This window comes from Pongo abelii, chromosome 8 (genome assembly GCF_028885655.2).
Source record: "Pongo abelii isolate AG06213 chromosome 8, NHGRI_mPonAbe1-v2.0_pri, whole genome shotgun sequence".
Classification (NCBI taxonomy): Eukaryota; Metazoa; Chordata; class Mammalia; order Primates; family Hominidae; genus Pongo; species Pongo abelii.
This window is the reverse complement of record NC_071993.2, coordinates 52,173,448-52,190,876: the sequence shown is the minus strand read 5'-3', so window position 1 is coordinate 52,190,876 and position 17,429 is coordinate 52,173,448. Positions and strand designations below refer to the sequence as shown.

The 17,429-nt window shown below is 42.8% G+C and overlaps 1 protein-coding gene across 20 annotated transcripts in view; it reads left to right on the top strand.

Annotated features, from left to right (window-relative positions):
• WASHC2 (WASH complex subunit 2C) overlaps positions 1 to 17,429 on the top strand; it is a 63,944-nt gene that overhangs the window by 18,450 nt on the left and 28,065 nt on the right. For 14 of the 20 annotated variants that reach the window (XM_063727065.1, XM_063727064.1, XM_063727060.1 and 11 more), the window contains 10 exon segments: positions 2,861 to 2,971; positions 3,510 to 3,597; positions 4,225 to 4,296; positions 5,331 to 5,449; positions 5,923 to 5,980; positions 7,212 to 7,271; positions 7,663 to 7,842; positions 9,705 to 9,832; positions 12,017 to 12,103; positions 16,076 to 16,177. In XM_063727065.1, the coding sequence (XP_063583135.1) occupies positions 2,861 to 2,971; positions 3,510 to 3,597; positions 4,225 to 4,296; positions 5,331 to 5,449; positions 5,923 to 5,980; positions 7,212 to 7,271; positions 7,663 to 7,842; positions 9,705 to 9,832; positions 12,017 to 12,103; positions 16,076 to 16,177 (1,005 nt within the window). 20 annotated transcript variants of the gene reach the window in all.

The window sequence follows — 17,429 nt, the reverse complement described above, 5'->3', positions numbered from 1 at the left end:
TGCAGTGGCATGATCTCAGCTCACTGCAACCTCCGCCTCCTGGGTTCAAAGAATTCTTCTGCCTCAGCCTCCCGAGTAGCTAGCATTACAGGTGCCCACCACCATGCTCAGGTAATTTTTTTGTATTTTTAGTAGAGGTGGGGTTTCACCATGTTGGCCAGGCTGGTCTCGAACTCCTGACCTCAGGTAATCCACCCACCTTGGCCTCCCAAAGTGCTGGGATTACAGGCGTGAGCCACCATGCCTGGCCTCCTTATTTTAAATAGCCTTTGCAGTTTGCATTGTAAACTTCTATACTTTTAAACATACTGAGTATGATACTGTCATAGTCTCTAAATGTATAAGGGAAAGAGTTTATTTCTAGAGTTGTATTTTTGATGTAATAATGTATTCAATATTTTCTGTTCTTTTTTTTGAGACAGAGTCTCGCTCTGTTGCCTAGGCTGGAGTGCAGTGGTTTGATCTCAGTTCAATGTAATCTCCGCCTACGGGGTTCAAACGATTTTCATGCCTCAGCCTCCCTGAGTAGCTGGGACTATGGGTGTGTGGCACCATGCCCGGCTAATTTTTTGTATTTTTAGTGGAGTCAGGGTCTTCCCATGTTTCCCAGGCTGGTCTTGAGCTCAGGCAATCCGCCCACCTCGCCCTCCCAGAGTACTGGGATTACAGGTATGAGCCACCACGCCCAGCCAATATTTTCATATATAGAAATCCTTTGCTTCTGTGAACTGTTTCTTCAGAATGAGGTGGTATAGAGTTATGTTAATAACTCTTAATGTCTGGTGGACATTCTAAATTAAGTATTATGCATGTAGATTTTCCTACAATCTCATCACTGGGGTGATTATTTTAAATTTCTTTTAGTTAAAAATTTGCATTTAAATTTCTTAACTGGGAAATATTTTTTTCACAAAAATGTTTAACTGTCAAATGAAGGATTTTACACTTTCTGGTTGGTGCTGTATTTTCCTGGTTGTATTCATAAATGTGGTTGATCTTTATAATTTTAATGATCAGTCTTTCTTCATAGGATATTTGTTTCTATGGAATTTCCTATTAAGATCTGTAAATGCAAACAGGTTTTCTTTCCTTTTTTTTTTTTGAAAACGGAGTCTCTCTCTGTTACCCAGGCTAGAGTGCAGTGGCACGATCTTGGTTCACTACAATCTCCACCTCCTGGGTTCAAGTGATTCTCATGCCTCAGCCTCCCAAGTAGCTGGGATTACAGGCATGCACCACCATGCCCAGCTAGTTTTTGTATTTTTAGTGGAGATGGGGTATTGCCATGTTGGCCAGGCTGGTCTTGAACTCCTGACCTCAGGTGATCCGCCTGCCTCAGCTTCCCAAAGTGTTGAGATTACAGGCGTGAGCCACCACGCCCGGCCACAAACAGTTTTTCAAAAACAGTACAGTATAGTGAGTAAAAGCACTAGCTTATGCAACAGGTTGGTTTTGTGTGTTGCAGCTAAACTCAAAGTTGTAAGGATTAAATTAGATAATAAAGTGCTTTTAGTAACATGCCTGGCACAGTTCGTTGATTCAAACATTGAAAAACAATTTTTTTTAATTATACATAGTAGTGTGTACCTTTGGAAAAATTAGAACTTAACAGTTAAGCCTAAGTTTGAGCCTTCCAGTCCTTTCCTTCTCTGCATACTCTTCAGAGTTAACTGGGATCATGCTCTGGGAGCATGTCATTCCAAGTCTGTTTCTTTGCTTTTATAAACCCATCTGTTTCCATAGAAATGCTGTAGTGTTTGCAGAGGGGGCGTGGTATCATCCTGGATTTGTTATTCTGCGCTTTTTTGCTTGACCTACCTGGGATGGCTCTCTAGCTGTTACAGCTTTTACCTTTTAACTATTACTCAGTATTTTTACTAAGGTAGTACTATGCTGATGATGTTTATATTTCTCTAGTAAAAGGCTGGGCACGGTGGCTTACGCCTGTAATCCCAGTGCTTTGGGAATGTAATCCCAGCGCTTTGGGAAGCCGAGGTGGTTGGATCACCTGAGGTCAGGAGTTCGAGACCAGCCTGGCCAACATGGTGAAACTCCGTCTCTACCAAAAATATAAAAATTATCCGGGCGTGGTGGCGGGTGCCTGTAATCCCAGCTACTCACAGGGCTGAGGCAGGAGAATGGCTTGAACCTAGGAGGCAGAGGTTGCAGCGAGCCGAGATCACCCCATTGCACTTCAGCCTGGGCAAAAAGAGCGAAACTTCTTCTCAAAAATAAATAAATAAATAAAAATATTTCTCTAGTAATAGTCATTTTTGGTATTTTAATATTCTGCTTTTTATATTCTTGTTGTTACATTCTTATAAAGGATACATTTTTAGGCCGGGCTTGGTGGCTCACGCCTGTAATCCTAGCAGTTTGGGAGGCTGAGGTGGGTGGATCACCTGAGGTCAGGAGTTCAAGACCAGCCTGGACAACATGGTGAACCCCATGTCTACTAAAAATACAAAAAATTAGCCGGGTGTGGTGGTGCATGTGTGTAATCCCAGCTACTCGGGAGGCTGAGGTGGGAGAATAGCATGAACTGGGCAAGCAGAGGTTGCAGTGAGCCGAGATCGTGCTGATGCACTCCAGCCTGGGCCACAGAGCAAGACTCCATCTCAAAAAAAAAAAAAAACCAAACATATATATATATATATATATATATATATTTTAAGATTCGAAGTAAATTTTGTGTATTATTTGTTCCAGCACATCTTTTGCTTCATAACTTACTGCATCATGATTATGATTATTATTTTAAAAAGCTGTTAACCTTTTTGAAGGAGGAGCCTAAAGGCTGACAGTATCTCTTCTTTAGCTTAATAACTAGTAGTTCTAATTTGCTATTTTATACTCTTAGAACACCACACAAATGAGTGATGAGGAAGAAGATGATGATGGCTGTGACCTTTTCGCTGACTCTGAGAAGGAGGAGGAAGATATTGAGGACATTGAAGAAATTACTAGACCTGTAAGGAAGGCTGTAGTTGCTATCACTTGGCAGAGTTTTAGAACCAATGACTTGTTTTTTTTTTATTGTGACTTACTTTGTACCTCACTCATTTTTGCATATTTGTCATTTCATTTACACTTTGGAAAATAATGGCAAGCATCTCAAATTGCCTCACAAGTACCACTTTCTTGTCCAGATGTTATGATTTTATGAGTCAGATCATTCAGAATATGTCTGGTTCCAGAGTTTGAAGACCATAGTGCTCCTGTCTCTCCACCCATGCACCTTTTTCTTATTTTCTTATTTAGATTTTTAAGTATTAAAGTCAAATATTAAAAAATATAAGGAAATGGCATCTCCCTTTGAAGGAACATTTTATGAGTCCTGTTCCTGGGTGAGCTGTGTAGGGTACATATGTTTAAATTCATTTAATTAAACTCTGTTTTCTCCTCAGTTCAATTTCTTTGCTTTTGTGTACATAATGTCATTAGGTGTCCAAAGTGAAGTGTACTAGTTTGTTACAAAAAAGAGATTCTTTTGATTTCTCCTGCTGTAGAAAAGAAACAGACCTACATCGTTTGCAGATGAGCTGGCTGCCCGCATCAAGGGGGATGCCGTGGGCCGAGTGGACGAGGAGCCGACAAGTGAGCCCCAGCCACATTGACGGGGAGTAGGGGAGGGATAGTGCGGGGCCCTCTGCTGGCTTCACCAAAGGTGGATTTCCCTTTTTTATTAGTAATTACTACAGCAGAAGAGGCTTAATTGTAGTGCTTATTCCTTTTTTGGTTAACGGGCTCCTTTAGATAACTGAAGACTGTGGACCCACAAGAAAAACGTACATGTACACGTGTAGATAACACTTTACATATAATTTCAGGGGATTAATGGAAACTCCAGAGAACCATGGGCAACAGCTTAAGAATTCCTGGCTGAATATTTACTCCTATATTTTGAACACATAAGAATGTGCTGTATAGCGTATTCTAGTTATAACAGGGTAGAAAGACAACATAATAATTCTTTCAACAAATACAATCCTGTTATGCACATGAGCCTGGTACAAAAGCAGAAGCCTTCTGCCTTACAAAAAGACTCTTGAGTGCCCACTGTGGGCAGGGCTGGGGGTTCAGTGCTCTGGTGCAGCTGAGATGATGAAAGGCAGATGTCTTGCTCTTAGCTGTGAGTTATGAGGATGACAGACGTGGAAAGAACCAGGATGTGTATACTGAGGGAGGACTTAGTACTATTAAAACTGTGAACTGTTGTTCAAGCCTTATCCTCAGGAGAAGCAAAACCTCGGAAGACACTCAAAGAGAAGAAGGAAAGGAGAACTCCTTCAGACGGTGGGCCTTTTCCCTCAATTCTGTTATTTTAGGAGCCTGTTGACTCAGGAATGTTGCTTACATAATTCATGAAGTACTGCTTTACATGCTGTTTTCCCTCTGACAAATGGGTCTGTCTCCATTTACTTTTCTAAAGCCTCTGGGCTGGGTGTGGGGGTTCACACCTGTAATCCCAACGCTTTGGGAGCCCGAGGCGGGCGGATCACAAGGTCAGGAGTTTAAGACTAGCCTGGCCAACGTAGTGAAACCCCATTTCTACTAAAAATACAAAAAATTAGATTGGCGTGGTGGAGGGTGCCTGTAGTCCCAGCTACTTGGGAGGCTGAGGCAGGAGAATCACTTGAACCCGGGAGGCAGAGGTTGCAGTGAGCCTTGATCACGCCACTGCATTCCAGCCCGGGTGATGGTGCGAGACTCCGTCTCAAAAACAAACAAAAGCCTCAGAAGGCATGTTTTGGGGTGCTGGGAGGAGATGTGGGTGTGGAGTAAAAATTCCTATAGAGATTTGATTTATTAGATTTTACAGCAATCATTTCTTGTCTTTCTAGAATTCTTAGACGTATAGAAACTTAGGAATCTCTAGCATTTGTTTTCAATAAAGGATACACCAGGCCTTTTCCTGTAAACAGCCACGACCACTACATTAGACTTGTCCCTGTGTCAGTTTGCAGGTCCCTTTGTTTATTCTGCCCTTCCTTCCCCCAGATTGGTTGGGGAATGGGTCTTGAATGTGGTGTCTGACCAGAATGCTTGCTTCAGAGTAAATCCAGATCCAGGGTGCTGGCCTAGAGAATGAATGCTGTCTACCGCAGACATTGACAGACTTAAGAGTGGAGGTCCAGAGAGCCTTTTGAGGGCGTCAGTGGACTGTGCCAGGGGTTTAGTGTGAAATTCATCAGACTGCCTCACACTTTGTTAAATAGTGTCAGATAAACTCCATGCCAGTTTGGAGATGCAGCAGATGCTAACCCGGGAATTTGAGTTCCGGACCCATCTTTAATACTCCCTGCAAAACATTGCTTTCTGTTTGCTAGATGAAGAGGATAACTTATTTGCACCCCCCAAGCTGACCGACGAGGACTTCTCACCATTTGGCTCTGGAGGTGGCCTGTTCAGTGGGGGCAAGGGGCTCTTTGATGATGAGGACGAGGAGGTGAGTCCATGGCACCCAGCAACACTCCCTGCAGCTAGCTGTGTCAGGGATCCACAGGGAAGAAATAGGCTTTGCTTGTTTAGTGGGGGAAAAACAGCTTCTCAGTTGGAAGTTGCTTCTATTTTCATATTTTGGGACGTTTTGAACTAAGAATCACAGAGTGAGAAATGCCGTATCCTTCTATCCTTTGTTAGGTGAGGAGAAGATGTGCACGTGTTAATGTGAATAATTTACTAGGTGATTGTTTCTTGCCTTATCTGTTGTCTTCCATGTTTGTTTTTAATTCCTGGACAGGCCTAAATTATTTTAGGGTCTGATTTTGCCATAGTTATCACTTTGCAACTGATTTTCTGGCAGAGTAGTAAATATGTAGCTTTAAATCTTGTAGGTTATTTTTCCTTAGAAATCCTCAAATGCAGCTATGCTTTCTCCTGGTTTTTTGAATTCTTTGTCATATACCTTATTACAACCAGAGTGACCTCTTCACGGAAGCTCCCCAGGATCGGCAAGCTGGAGCCTCTGTTAAGGAGGGTAAGCTGGGGCTGGTCAGCTGTGTCTCCGTATGCAGAGTTCCAAAACTGTCTTTCTCACTAGGAGATGGAACCCTGAGGTTGTTCCCAAGCCTTGTTTCTGTGTTAAGTAGGAAGCTGTTGTTTTTACTGTGGTCCAGTTGAAAGTAATTCATCTTCACTAATTCATGTCTTGGAAAAAACAATACCATCTGTAAACCCATACCACAATCTTGCCTCTTTGTTAGGAGAGAACTCATAAAAAGTCAGACAAGAAAAGTACCCTAGAGCAATGTTGAGGATGGTTTCCATTGAATGAAGTTTAATTTAAAGAAATATTTTTAACATTCTGTATATAAGTTGGAGACCAGTAATTCCCCAACCCAGTGTGCATTAAAATCATCTATGCATTTTTTTTTTTTTTTTTTTTTTTTTGTATTTTTAGTAGAGACAGGGTTTCACCGTGTTGGACAGTTGGCCAGGCTGGTCTTAAACTCCTATCTTCAAGTGATCATCCACCTTGGCCTCGCAAAATGCTGGGAATACAGGCATGAGCCACTGCACCTGTCCCATTGGTGCAGTTTTTTAAAAGCACAAATATAAATATGTTTTTTAACCTACAAATGTTACTCAATAGGTTTGTGGTAGTTCTCGGGACTTGGGAATTAGTGATTCTGAGCGCCGAGTCTCCCGGGCACGTGCATCAGAGCTGGGCCTTGGAGGCCGCTCCTTGTGCGTGCTGTGCGGGCTGTTAGCCTGGCTCTCCTCTACTTTCTGTTGTCCACGTTTTAGCATCAGTGACTTGCTTGGTTTCCCCCTTTGCTCTTATGTCTTTATTTTTTTATTGATGACTCACGTGTTTTTGCGGTTCTTTTTTTCTTGTTCATTCTCATCCAACTGGAATGGGTAGAGCTGGAACTGTTTGGGGGAGCCCTGGTCATGCTGTCCCTGCCTCTGCCAGCTGTGCTCACCACCTCCCTTGGTGTCCCCCAGCTGACCCACTGCTGTGGCTTGATGACAGTCAGCATGCTCTTCCATTGGAGTCACAGCTCAGATTGTGTCAATCCCAAAAAAAAGTCTTGACATCGGTAGAGAAGAAAATACTAAAGAATTTTAAAATGGCTTGTTCAGGAAAAAGTGGTTTCAAATGGTCTGGTACTAGCTGTGTTATACAGTGCAAGTATTTCAGGAAGAAAATAGCAAGGAAAGTTATTTCCCTTGTAAAATGGTTACCCCTTGCTTTCTCATTCTAGAGTCTTCATCATCCAAACCTGGCAAGAAAATCCCAGCAGGAGCTGTTTCTGTATTTTTAGGTAACATAACTTAGGTTTGTTTTCTAAAAACTACACAAATACTGTTTTTTCCATTTCAAAATTATCATCTTCTAAAGCCTGGCTGGAGACGAGGAAATACCTGCGAGCTTCAAAGGGCTTTGAGCAGCTTATAGAAAGAGTTCATTTACTGATATTAGCTCTTATTCTCCTAGAGCTCAGTGGCCTTGGACTTTTTTGTGTTTGAGCAACCTGGTGATTCTCCATTGTGAGATGTTCTGTAGCAGTAATGGATGGAGGCTATTGGGCCCTGTTAATGCATTTTGTTGATTAACTGAAATGAAGAGTTTTTGGTGGGTGATAATTTTTTTCTGTAAATTCAACAGGCCCACACTGGCTCACAGCTGTGGCTGTCTTGTCCTTCCACCTACAGGAGACACGGATGTGTTTGGTGCTGCCTCCGTTCCATCACTGAAGGAGCCACAGAAGCCTGAGCAGCCCACTCCAAGGAAAAGCCCCTACTTTCCCCCTCCCACTGGCCTCTTTGATGATGATGATGGTGATGATGATGATGACTTTTTCTCGACACCCCACAGCAAACCTTCCAAAACAGGTATGTATTCCTGCCTCCGTTTCTAGGACTTCAGCCAGAAAAAGAATGTTACCTAAAAAGAACATAAGCTCACCTAGTTCTGTATGTCTTACAGTACCAGAATCCCTTCTCCAGCATTCCTGTCATTGAGTTGTTGTGTCTGTACGTACATAGGTGTGGTGCCTGGGAGGTCTGTTTTATGACCCAATCTTTTCTGCTCTGTAAGCTAATTACTATGATTATTTTCCTTATAGAGAGCTGAAATCCTTTTCCCTATAATTTTTGCTTGCAATTTCCAGTTCTGACCTTTGGTATTGTAAAGTTTTAATCATCCTTTCTTCCAGCCGACCTTAGTCAATTACATGAGCAGCATGTTATGTGCTGGCCGTTTATTTCCCAGCTTCTCGTTTCTCTGCCAAAAAGCTCAGGTGGCCTTGGTCTTTCCTCAGGTGATGGAGTTTTCATACCCTTGGCCACTTTGGCATTCTCCTCTCTTTTCCTCTTAGATGTAAGTCCTATGTCCTGAAGTCATTCCTGTAAATCATTTGTTTTTAAATGTGCAGATGAATCTCCCAGGGGCTTTTGTCAAAATGAAGATTCCGATTCAGTAGGTCCAGGGTGGAGCCTGAGAATTTACATTTCCAGCAAGCTTCATGGTCTGTAGATCACACTTGGAATAGCAAGACTTAGATCCATTGACTGCTCTTCCAGAAAAGAAAGGTAGATCCCTAAGGTGCACATGATTTTCAGCAACTTGAAAAAATAAAAAAAGATGGCATAGGAATGGGTGAAACCAGAATGCATTTAGAAGCCGGCTGTCTGGACTCACTCTCCTTTTCCAGTGTTAGGTGTAGGAAGTAAGGATGGAAGCCGAAGTGTGAGGGAAAACGATAGCCTAGTTAATCTAGAAAGAGTGCAAACGGATGTAGAATGCACGCAGGTCTCGGTGAAGATGACAGTGAATGAAGGTAGTAGTGCTTTTTGTAGCTCCACAGGGCTCTCACTTAGTGGATATCTTTGAGAACTGATTTAGAATCACTAGTAAATTGATGCTGCTTTCTTTGACAACTCCTAGTCTCTTCGGACATTCATGAGTCAGTGACCTCATTTCAGCAACACATGCCCCATTCGGTACAGCAGTGCTTATCGTGATGAAAGGTTGGAAACCACCCAAATACTTATCAGTAGAGTAAGCTATGGCCCTTCTATTCAGTGGAATATTCTGTGACTGTTAAAAAGAAAGGGGTCTACGCTTATTGACTTGGGAAGATTTTATAGGTACATTGAGTGGAAAACACAAATGGTAAGACGTATTGTTCAAATTATCTTCTTATTTATAGCCTTATTTGTAAATAACTAGTGTTAATTCATTAGTACATCCTTTGGGGGAATTAGAAGCATGTATGCTGAACTGTTCCCAGTGTTCATCTTGTTTGAGTAGACTGGTGGAATTATGAGGGGATTTCATTATTTGCTTTTATCTGCTTTTGTACAGTTTGATTTTTTTTAAAGCAGGAGCCAAGCCTTCATTTCTCAGATTCCTTAGATGATTGACTTGGTGGCCCTCTTAAATGATCTTTCTTCCTCTAGATCTCTCTTCACCTTGTAAGCCAGTCCAAGCTACTCTAAGCACAGGAGTTGGCTGCTTGGATAAGCATGTCAGCCACGTGGATAAACTATCTGTTCTGTCTTTCAACTGAACTGCTACTATGCTCTTTGAAAAATTGCAAGGGAAGAGTATAGTTCCACTTATTATTTCTTTAATCAAGAAACAACATAACTTTTTATGTTTATTCTTCGGGAGGGAAGAATTTTTTAATCTGTGAATTTTGTGATAGGATGTTTGACGTTAGTGTCATTTTATGCCTTGGTATTTTTTAAAGGCAAAGTCCAATCCACTGCCGATATCTTTGGTGACGATGAAGGAGATCTGTTCAAAGAAAAAGCTGTAACATTGCCAGAAGCCACTGTGAGTCAGACAGATGAAAATAAAGCAAGAGCAGAAAAAAAGGTGAGCAGGAGGGAAGACAACGCAGGAGCATTGATCTGCAGCATTTTAATAATTCATCCGGAACCCAGAGGGAAGTATTGATCCCTTTCACGTTCATATTGAAGAACTTCAAACAGAAAGTGGAAAGAACATTGCAGTGAACACCCAAATAACTACCACCCAGATTGATCAGTTCTTAGGGTTTTGGCAAACACTTTATGGATGTAAACCTTGTTACATACCTATTTTTTTCCTGAACTATTTGCATGTAAGTTGTTTGAACTGTTTGCTGCATGGAACTGTTTCCATGTAGTCATTGTGACATTCTACCCCTAAATATTTCATTAAGCCTCTCTTGAAAAGACTTCCGTATAAGCACAATGCCATTATCAACAGCTGTGAGACCAACAGTAATTCTATAGTAGAATCTAATATCTAGTCTGTGTTAGAATTGCTCCAGTTGCCCCAGAATGTCTTTGTAAAATCACCCCAACAAATAGAATACAGATTTAAAATTATCTCGCATATAGTTTATATTGTAATTTCCTCTCTTGTCCCCAAAATGCCATTTACAGCAGTGATGCCCAACCTTTTTGGCATTAGGGACGTAAGGAGAGTGCAACTTGCAACCTAGATCCCTCGCATGTACAGTTCACAATAGGGTTTGTTTGCCCTCCTATGAGAATCTGATGCTGCCGCTGATCTGACAGGAGGAGGGGCTCAGGCAGTAATGCTTGCTGCTCACCTCACCTCCTGCTGTGCGGCCCGGCTCCTAACAGGCCATGGACTGGTCTGCAGCCCAGGGTTGGGGACCCCTGCTTTATAGTATCTTTGTGTATTTTGATTTTTTTTTGTTCTAAGAAATCCAGGATTCGGGCAGTGTGTCTGCATTGCATTTGGTTGTCCTGTCTCTTTGGTCTCCTTAATCTAGAGCAACACCTCACACATCTTTTTTTTTTTTTTTTTTTTAATGTCCAGCCACTTGTCTTATAGAATGTGTCTCGTGCATTTGCTTGATTATTTTCCTATGAATAGATTCAGAGTCAGCACTTTTGGCAAGAATAGAAGCAGGCAGGGTTGTGCACTTCTCATCGGATCACCTCCCAAGACACATCACGTCCACCGTCTGCCTCATTCAGACACGTTTGTCACTTGGTTGTTAGGGTGCCCACCACACTGCTTCATTGGAAAGGTACCCTGTTCTCTTTTGCCATTGCTAAGTTGATCTCTAAAGTGATAGTTGAACACAGTGTGAATACCTGTTCTCTCCCAGCCTTTTACTTGGTGTTTTGAAAATCCACTGATGATCTTTTCTTGACTCAGTTAATCTGTTAATGGGCATAAACCACTATTTTTTTAATTCTGTATTTCTTATTATTTGGCATTCTTCTGAATGAAGTTCTTTCTCTCCCTCTCCTTCCCCGATTTTTAGTATTGCTTTGGGATCATGGATTCATTCTTCAGTGTAGATGATAATCCATTACCATCATTCTTCTGCCTTTTTTTTTTTTTTTTTTTGTGAGACAGGGTCTTGCTCTATTGCCCAGGCTGGAGTGTAGTGGTGCAATCACAGCTCACTGCAGCCTCAACCTCCTGGGTTCAAGTGATTCTCCAGCCTCAGCCTACCAAGTAGCTGGGACTATATGCGTGCGCCACCATGCCCTGCTAATTTTTGTATTTTTTGTGGAGACGGGGTTTCCCCATGTTGGCCAGACCATCATTCTTTTTGATGCTCAGATTGACCTGCATTTGGCCAGTGCGTGTGTCCCCCGCAGTCTTTAAGCCCTTCTGACTGCTTGACCTTTCACTGCTGTCCTGCACAGCTGGTCCCTCCTCTTTCTACAGTTTGTCTCATCATGTCATGTCCTGGCTGTGAAACCCTGACTTTCTCCTGCCGACCACCTAAGGCCCAGCATTCAGAACCTGTCAGGCCCGTCAGGCAGCCTGTCTTTCCATGCTGTCTCTCCTTGCATATGTCCCATCTGTGCACCCATTGACCCAGGCAGTGTGTCCTGCTCCCTGATACACCAGAAGTGTCCTCTGTTTGTCTTGCTGTTCTCTTAACAGCCCCCTTAGTTTGTTGCCTATCACAGCAGAGACTCCGTGCGTTTTCTAAATGGTTGATTGAGTAAAACCCTCTTTTCTGGGTATCTTATGTGTTAATGCTTAATTTTTCTTTTTCTTTTTTTCTGCCCTCCCACAAAGGTTAGCTTACCTTCCAGCAAAAATCTCAAGCCCTCGTCAGAAACAAAGACTCAAAAAGGCTTATTTTCAGATGAGGAGGACTCTGAGGTATGGAATTCTTTTGCTTAGTTGTGGGTATTGGTCTATGGATATGACATAGAAACTATTTCTGAATCAGGTTTTTCTCAATAGAGTTATAAGACTTTTTGTTAAGTACTCCAGTTCTTTAAAAATTGTCTCTAGAGGCCAGGAGCGGTGGTTCATGCCTGTAATCCCAGCACTTTGGTAGGCCAAGGCAGGCGGATACCTGAGGTCAGGAGTTCGAGACCAGGCTGGCCAACATGATGAAACCCTGTCTCTATTAAAAATACAAAAATTAGCTGGGCATGGTGGTGCGAGCCTGTAATCCCAGTTACTCAGGAGGCTGAGATAGGAGATTCACTTGAACCCGGGAGGCAGAAGTTGCAATGAACCGAGATCACACCATTGCACTCCAGCCTGGGTGACAGAGTGAGACTTCGTCTCAGAATAAATAAATGAATAAAAAATAATCTCTTGAGAGCACAGGGTCTTTAGAAAGCAATATGTTTACAATACTTTTCACTTTTGGGTTGGACTGTATTTACATTTCCTGGGATGAAAATACTCTCTCTTTAGGATGCTCAGATTTTAAACTCTTAATGGGCTCATGATGTGATGAGGAGCTTGCACCAGAGTGGAGGTCACCATGCTACTTCCTTTATTCACATTCTCACTAACTAGACCGTGGCTTAATACTGTAGCAGATGGGTTCTGGCATAGCCATCTGTCTTGTCAAGACTGAGACCACTAACAGCCTGTGGGACCCTGGTTCATAGGTTGCTTTGGTCCCTCCAGACACCTTAGAACCACCCCTCAGAATTTCACTGCTTTTCCTGAGTCTCTCAGGCCTAGGTTGTCTTAGATCCAATTTTAAGTTGGCCTTTTAGGAGATCACAGAACTGTGTGAGAATGTAATGGGAAATAATAAGCCCCTTTTACAGAAAAATATGTGGACATGGCAGAAACTTACATGTATTTCAAGAAGCTGTGGGCTCTAGGTCAGGCTCTCATGGTTGGGCTTTGCACTCACAGCAAGGATGAACATGGAACCCTTTGGAAGTAAGAGTTGATTGCCCTTGACGTAAAGAATACCTTTGAGGCTATTATTTCACTGAAGGCGAGTGTACAAAACATGGGAATTAACCACAGTCCAGTCAAGTCACAACCCTGACCCCTGAGAAACAGCATGATGGGGTCTCTACCATCTTATCCTCATGTCATGGATCCCGTGTGTCACCCACAGCTGCACTTTGGGGTCTTTGCACCGGACCCTGCCACTTTGAGAAATGCTGTTCCCAGAATCCAGCTTGCTTCCTCACTCTTCAATTTCTCTGTGAGGCCTCCCTGATGAAATACACACAACAGGAAGCCTGCTAGCACATACCACCCTGTGCTCCTGGTTCTCTTTCCTATTTCACTGTTTACCACAGCACGTGTTGCCAGGGACAATGTATTTATTCATTGTCTCTACTTCCCACTAAAGTACATGCCACGAGGACAGGACTTTTTATTCCCTGTTTGTATCCCTAACACCCTGTCCTTAATACCAGTGCTTGGCATGTTGTAAGCCATCCAGTAATTGTTGACTAGAAAGAAAACCAAATGTAAGCAATTTCAGTGACTTACGAGGTGTTCTGGTTATTTGTTGCTATGAAACAAGTAACTCCAAAACCTAGTGGTTTATAACACCCATAGTTTTGTTGTCTTACAGTTCGAGAGGTTCACTGGGCTTAGCTAGGCCGTTGTCACTGAGGGTCTCTTGTGTCTGAAGGTGGCTGGGCTGAGGATCACCTTATTCATATGTCTGGTGCCTGGGCACTGGGGCCCCTGGGACACCTCTCACTAGCCCTGTGTGGCTCCCAGCATGTAGTCAGGGAAGCCGGGCCTCTTACATGCTGGCTCAGGGCTGTAGGGGAGAGTCCTCAGAGAGAGCCCGATGGAGGCCATGTCGCCTTCTGTGTTCCAGCCTTGGAAGTCAACGGTGTTCCTTTTGCTTCATCTGTTACTCAAGATGGTCACAATGGCCCATCCAGGTTCATGGGGAGGGGCTGTAGGCTCCCCTTCTTGATGGTGGGAGTGTAAATGAACTCTCGGACTTGTGTGAAAACCCTACCAAAGGCTTTGCCCCATGTGTGTCATCATAGAGTGAATGTTTTTATTGGATATTGTTGGGATTCTGAGGCAAGGAGAAGTAAAACTAAGGCAGTCTAACAGTTAAAGCTTTGGACCCGAAGGAATGCGTCCTGACTCCTTTCTCTATATTTCAAGTGTGAGGCTGAAGCTTGCCCTGTGAAGTCATTTTGGGGGAACATATTTGAGGTAATGGAGTGTATTTTCTTGCACTAATAAGAAAGGTATTAGTTAAGGGTCCAAAACTATGATGTTGACATTTGTTTTTGTTCTTTTCTTTGGTTTACTTTCATTTTCTTAGAACAGCAGAACCCTTTCTCTTGCCATTGTGTAACATGCAGGAGGGTCACGGGATGCCTGGAATACCCCACGTGGCCTCTTCTGTCTAAATAAACCCATGGGACTCCGGGGAGCACAGGGGAAAACCACTGTGTGGAGGAGATCTCGCTTAGTGAACTCATTAGGTCTATATTTAGGAGTAGAAGCGACCCCATAATTTAAAAAAAAAACTGTCCAAAGAGGTCTTAGAAAATATGTTCTTGTCCTGTTTAATTGTTCGGTTCTTGTGTAGTGAAGTTTATCTTCCCAAGGGAATAGATGTCTCATTTTATGTTTCTACTTCATGTAGCTCAACTTGCAGGTCTTTCTTTGCAGGATAAGCTGAAGTTTTATAACATTTTGAAAGTTTCTTGATTTTTATATTTTTTAGCTTTTTTGAGATGAAATTTTACTCTTTTTGCCCAGGCTGGAGTGCAGTGGTGGGATCTCGGCTCACTGCAACGTCCGCCTTCCGGGTTCAAGCAATTCTCCTGCCTCAGCCTCCTGAGTAGCTGAGATTACAGGCACCCACCACCACGCCTGGCTAATTTTGTATTTTTACAAAATTAATACAGGCTGGTCTTGAACTCCTGACCTCAGGTGATCTGCCTGCCCAAGCCTCCCAAAATGTTGGGATTATAGACATGAGCCACAGCGCCGGGCTGAAAGTTTCTTTAGAATCTACTGGGTCTTATCCTCGTTGGCAACATCGTATACCTATAGTTAAGCTAAGTAGACTAGCAGACATTTAAAAATACAAGTTTAATTTGTATTTATTTAAAACAAATAAGTCGACTGGGTGTGGTGGCTCAAGCCTGTAATCCCAGCACTTGGCGAAGCCGAGGCGGGCAGATCACAAGGTCAAGAGATCGAGACCATCCTGGCTAATATGGTGAAACCCTGTCTCTACTAAAAATACAAAAAAATTAGCCAGGCTGGGTGGCAGGTGCCTGTAGTCTCAGCTACTCAGGAGGCTGAGGCAGGAGAATGGCGTGAATCCGGGAGGCGGAGCTTTCAGTGAGCCGAGATTGCACCACTGCACTGCAGCCTGGGCAACAGAGCAAGACTCCGTCTCAAAAGAAAGAAAAAGAAGTAAGTCATAATCTCAGGAGAGAAGGGTGTTACTAAATAAAATAGTTGTAGCTCCATTAATTTGGGAATCTAGCCCGTTTCTTTATTGACCCTAATCTCTGATTCTTCAAACAGTAATGGGAAGCCATGCTTATATATTTATTTTTTTAGCATGGTATAGGAAATTGATTCAAAAACTTCTTCCTGCCTTCTGACATTAAGGTGGGAATACAGAAGCCCCTGGGCTCTGCGAGGCCACCAGATCCTGTAGCTCTCCTCCTCCTTAGTGCCACTGCACACACCCTACGCAGACCCTGAGGCCTATCCCATTAAGGACTCTGTCTGAGCCACCTTCCCTCTAAGGAAAGAAGCCTAGACACATGGCAGCTGTCATGTCTGAGTCACTTGTGTTTTATACTGACCTGATATTTTAAAAACTGATATTCCTGTTAACCAGCAACTTTAATTTCAATCCAACAGGATTTGTTTTCTTCTCAAAGTACGAGTAAGTTAAAAGGTGTGCCTCTGCTGCCTGGCAAGCTCCCCACGTCGGTTTCCCTGTTTGAAGATGAAGATGAAGAGGTAAACATTGTTATTGTAACACTAGATAATTTAGATTAGGAGAAAACGGTTGTTGATGTAACTTTCTACCCAGAGGCTCATATACTAGCAAAAGGTGGTAGAGAAGCAGTCAGGCTACCTGAAGTTTATATCACAAAAATATTTCTGTTTTTATTTCAGTGACTTCTTCCTTATATTTTCCTAGCTGTGCAATGGAGAAGATGTTAGATTCTTGACGCAGGATTTTTTTTTTTGAGTTGGAGACTTTCTCTGTCACCCAGGCTGGAGTGCAGTGGTACGATCTTGGCTCACTGCAACCAGGTTCAGGTGATTCTCCTGCCTCGACCTCCCAAGTAGCTGGGACTACAGGTACACACCACCATGCCCGGTGAATTTTTGTATTGTTAGTAGAGACAGGGTTTCACCATGTTGGCCAGGCTAGTCTCGAACTCCTGATCTCAGGTGATCTGCTTGCCTCGGCCTCCCTAAGTGCTAGGATTACAGGTATGAGCCGCCGTGCCCGGCCTCTAGACACAGTTCTTATGGAGTGAAACCTACAGGTTTTATTTTTAGAAATCTGCCTTTGAGAAATACAATTGACCCTTTAACAGTGTGGAGGTTATTTTGACTTCCACATTGCAGTGAAAAATCCATATATAATTTCTTAACTTCCCAAAAACTTACCTACTAACAGCTTACTGTTAACCAGAAGCCTCATGGATAACATAAACAGGTGATTAACATATAAATAGTATAGTGTCTATTTATGTATTTTTGTATTCCTGACATATCTAGCATTTCCTTATTTTTTTTATGATATTTCTAGGCTACATGGTTTGTCTGCAAGATTTTTCAAATTGTTGCAAATGTCCAAAAAAATTTTCAACATATTACTGAGAAAACATTTGTGTAGAAGTGGACCTGTGCAGCTCAAACCTGTGTCATTCAGGGTCAGCTGTACTTTAGTCTAGAGGATGGATCAACGTATACCCAATGACCTACAAGAATGTTTTGGATCAAGTGGAGATACAAAGGAGAAGACAGCCATGTCCTGTCCATTGCCTTTCTTTCCCATTCTGGCTGGAGAGAGCACAGTGGGGAAGAGAAATAAGAGAGAAGACAACCCAAACCTTAACTCTTATGCAGTACTGGGCAGTGGGGAGCTCATAGGCTTCGCCATCAGACCCCTGGGTTCATATCCCAGCTCTACCACTTGGAAACCAGGGACCTGGGGCAAGCAACTTAACCTTCCTTAAGCTCATGTGGCTTAACA